This window comes from Abramis brama (assembly GCF_963993115.1).
Source record: "Abramis brama genome assembly, chromosome: 14".
Lineage (NCBI taxonomy): Eukaryota > Metazoa > Chordata > Actinopteri > Cypriniformes > Leuciscidae > Abramis > Abramis brama.
Genome location: NC_139976.1, coordinates 247,501 through 250,000, shown reverse-complemented (window position 1 = coordinate 250,000; position 2,500 = coordinate 247,501). Strand labels below are relative to the sequence as shown.

General features: G+C 52.6%; 1 protein-coding gene across 1 annotated transcript in view; it reads right to left on the bottom strand.

The window, feature by feature from the left end:
* The window catches only part of acadsb (acyl-CoA dehydrogenase short/branched chain), an 11,345-nt gene that overhangs the window by 4,442 nt on the left and 4,403 nt on the right, over window positions 1-2,500 (bottom strand). The window contains exon 6 of the mRNA XM_084134937.1: window positions 2,188-2,313. Coding sequence (XP_083991063.1) covers window positions 2,188-2,313 — 126 coding nt within the window. The remainder of the gene's footprint in view (window positions 1-2,187; window positions 2,314-2,500) is intronic.

Sequence of the window (2,500 nt, the reverse complement as noted above, 5' to 3'; positions counted from 1 at the left end):
TCTCACACACACTCACAGCATTCCTGATCTCTCACACACACTCACGGCGTTCCTGATGTCTCTCACACACTCACAGCGTTCCTGATCTCTCACACACACTCACGGCGTTCCTGATGTCTCTCACACACTCACAGCATTCCTGATCTCTAACACACACTCACAGCGTTCCTGATGTCTCACACACACTCACAGCATTCCTGATCTCTCACACACACTCACGGCGTTCCTGATGTCTCTCACACACTCACGGCGTTCCTGATCTCTCACACACACTCACGGCGTTCCTGATGTCTCTCACACACTCACAGCGTTCCTGATCTCTCACACACACTCACGGCGTTCCTGATGTCTCTCACACACTCACAGCATTCCTGATCTCTCACACACACTCACAGCGTTCCTGATGTCTCACACACACTCACAGCATTCCTGATCTCTCACACACACTCACGGCGTTCCTGATGTCTCTCACACACTCACAGCGTTCCTGATCTCTCACACACACTCACGGCGTTCCTGATGTCTCTCACACACTCACGGCGTTCCTGATGTCTCTCACACACTCACGGCGTTCCTGATGTCTCACACACACTCACAGCGTTCCTGATGTCTCACACACACTCACAGCGTTCCTGATGTCTCACACACACTCACAGCATTCCTGATCTCTCACACACACTCACGGCGTTCCTGATGTCTCACACACACTCACGGCGTTCCTGATCTCTCACACACACTCACGGCGTTCCTGATGTCTCTCACACACTCACGGCGTTCCTGATGTCTCACACACACTCACGGCGTTCCTGATGTCTCACACACACTCACAGCGTTCCTGATGTCTCACACACACTCACAGCATTCCTGATCTCTCACACACACTCACAGCATTCCTGATCTCTCACACACACTCACGGCGTTCCTGATGTCTCTCACACACTCACAGCGTTCCTGATGTCTCACACACACTCACAGCGTTCCTGATGTCTCACACACACTCACGGCGTTCCTGATGTCTCTCACACACTCACGGCGTTCCTGATCTCTCACACACACTCACGGCGTTCCTGATGTCTCACACACACTCACAGCATTCCTGATCTCTCACACACACTCACAGCATTCCTGATCTCTCACACACACTCACGGCGTTCCTGATGTCTCTCACACACTCACAGCATTCCTGATCTCTCACACACACTCACGGCGTTCCTGATGTCTCACACACACTCACAGCGTTCCTGATGTCTCACACACACTCACAGCGTTCCTGATGTCTCACACACACTCACAGCATTCCTGATCTCTCACACACACTCACAGCATTCCTGATCTCTCACACACACTCACAGCGTTCCTGATGTCTCTCACACACTCACGGCGTTCCTGATCTCTCACACACACTCACGGCGTTCCTGATGTCTCTCACACACTCACAGCGTTCCTGATCTCTCACACACACTCACAGCGTTCCTGATGTCTCACACACACTCACAGCATTCCTGATCTCTCACACACACTCACGGCGTTCCTGATGTCTCTCACACACTCACGGCGTTCCTGATCTCTCACACACACTCACGGCGTTCCTGATGTCTCTCACACACTCACGGCGTTCCTGATGTCTCTCACACACTCACGGCGTTCCTGATGTCTCACACACACTCACGGCGTTCCTGATGTCTCACACACACTCACGGCGTTCCTGATGTCTCACACACACTCACGGCGTTCCTGATCTCTCACACACACTCACGGCGTTCCTGATGTCTCACACACACTCACGGCGGTCCTGATCTCTCACACACACTCACGGCGTTCCTGATGTCTCTCACACACTCACGGCGTTCCTGATGTCTCACACACACTCACAGCGTTCCTGATGTCTCACACACACTCACAGCGTTCCTGATGTCTCACACACACTCACAGCGTTCCTGATCTCTCACACACACTCACGGCGTTCCTGATCTCTCACACACACTCACGGCGTTCCTGATGTCTCTCACACACTCACAGCATTCCTGATCTCTCACACACACTCACGGCGTTCCTGATGTCTCACACACACTCACAGCATTCCTGATGTCTCACACACACTCACAGCGTTCCTGATGTCTCACACACACTCACAGCGTTCCTGATCTCTCACACACACTCACAGCATTCCTGATGTCTCACACACACCTTCATGTTGTCGAATGTGAGAGGGCACGTGGATGAGGCTCTCAGTCCCAGTTTATTCTCCTTCCTCCCGATGTGGAGCCCATCCGTGTCTCTGTCCACGAGGAAGCAGGTGATCCCTCTGTAGCCCTGCACACACACCTCTCATTAAATAATACATTCAATTGTGGTTTGTTTTTCACCAAGCCCCACCATAATCCCGCAGAACACTCGGACACACACGCGTCACACACGCGTCACACACGCGTCACACACGCGTCACACACGCGTCACACACGCGTCACAACGGATCGTTCTGTGATACTTGTCTTTTTTC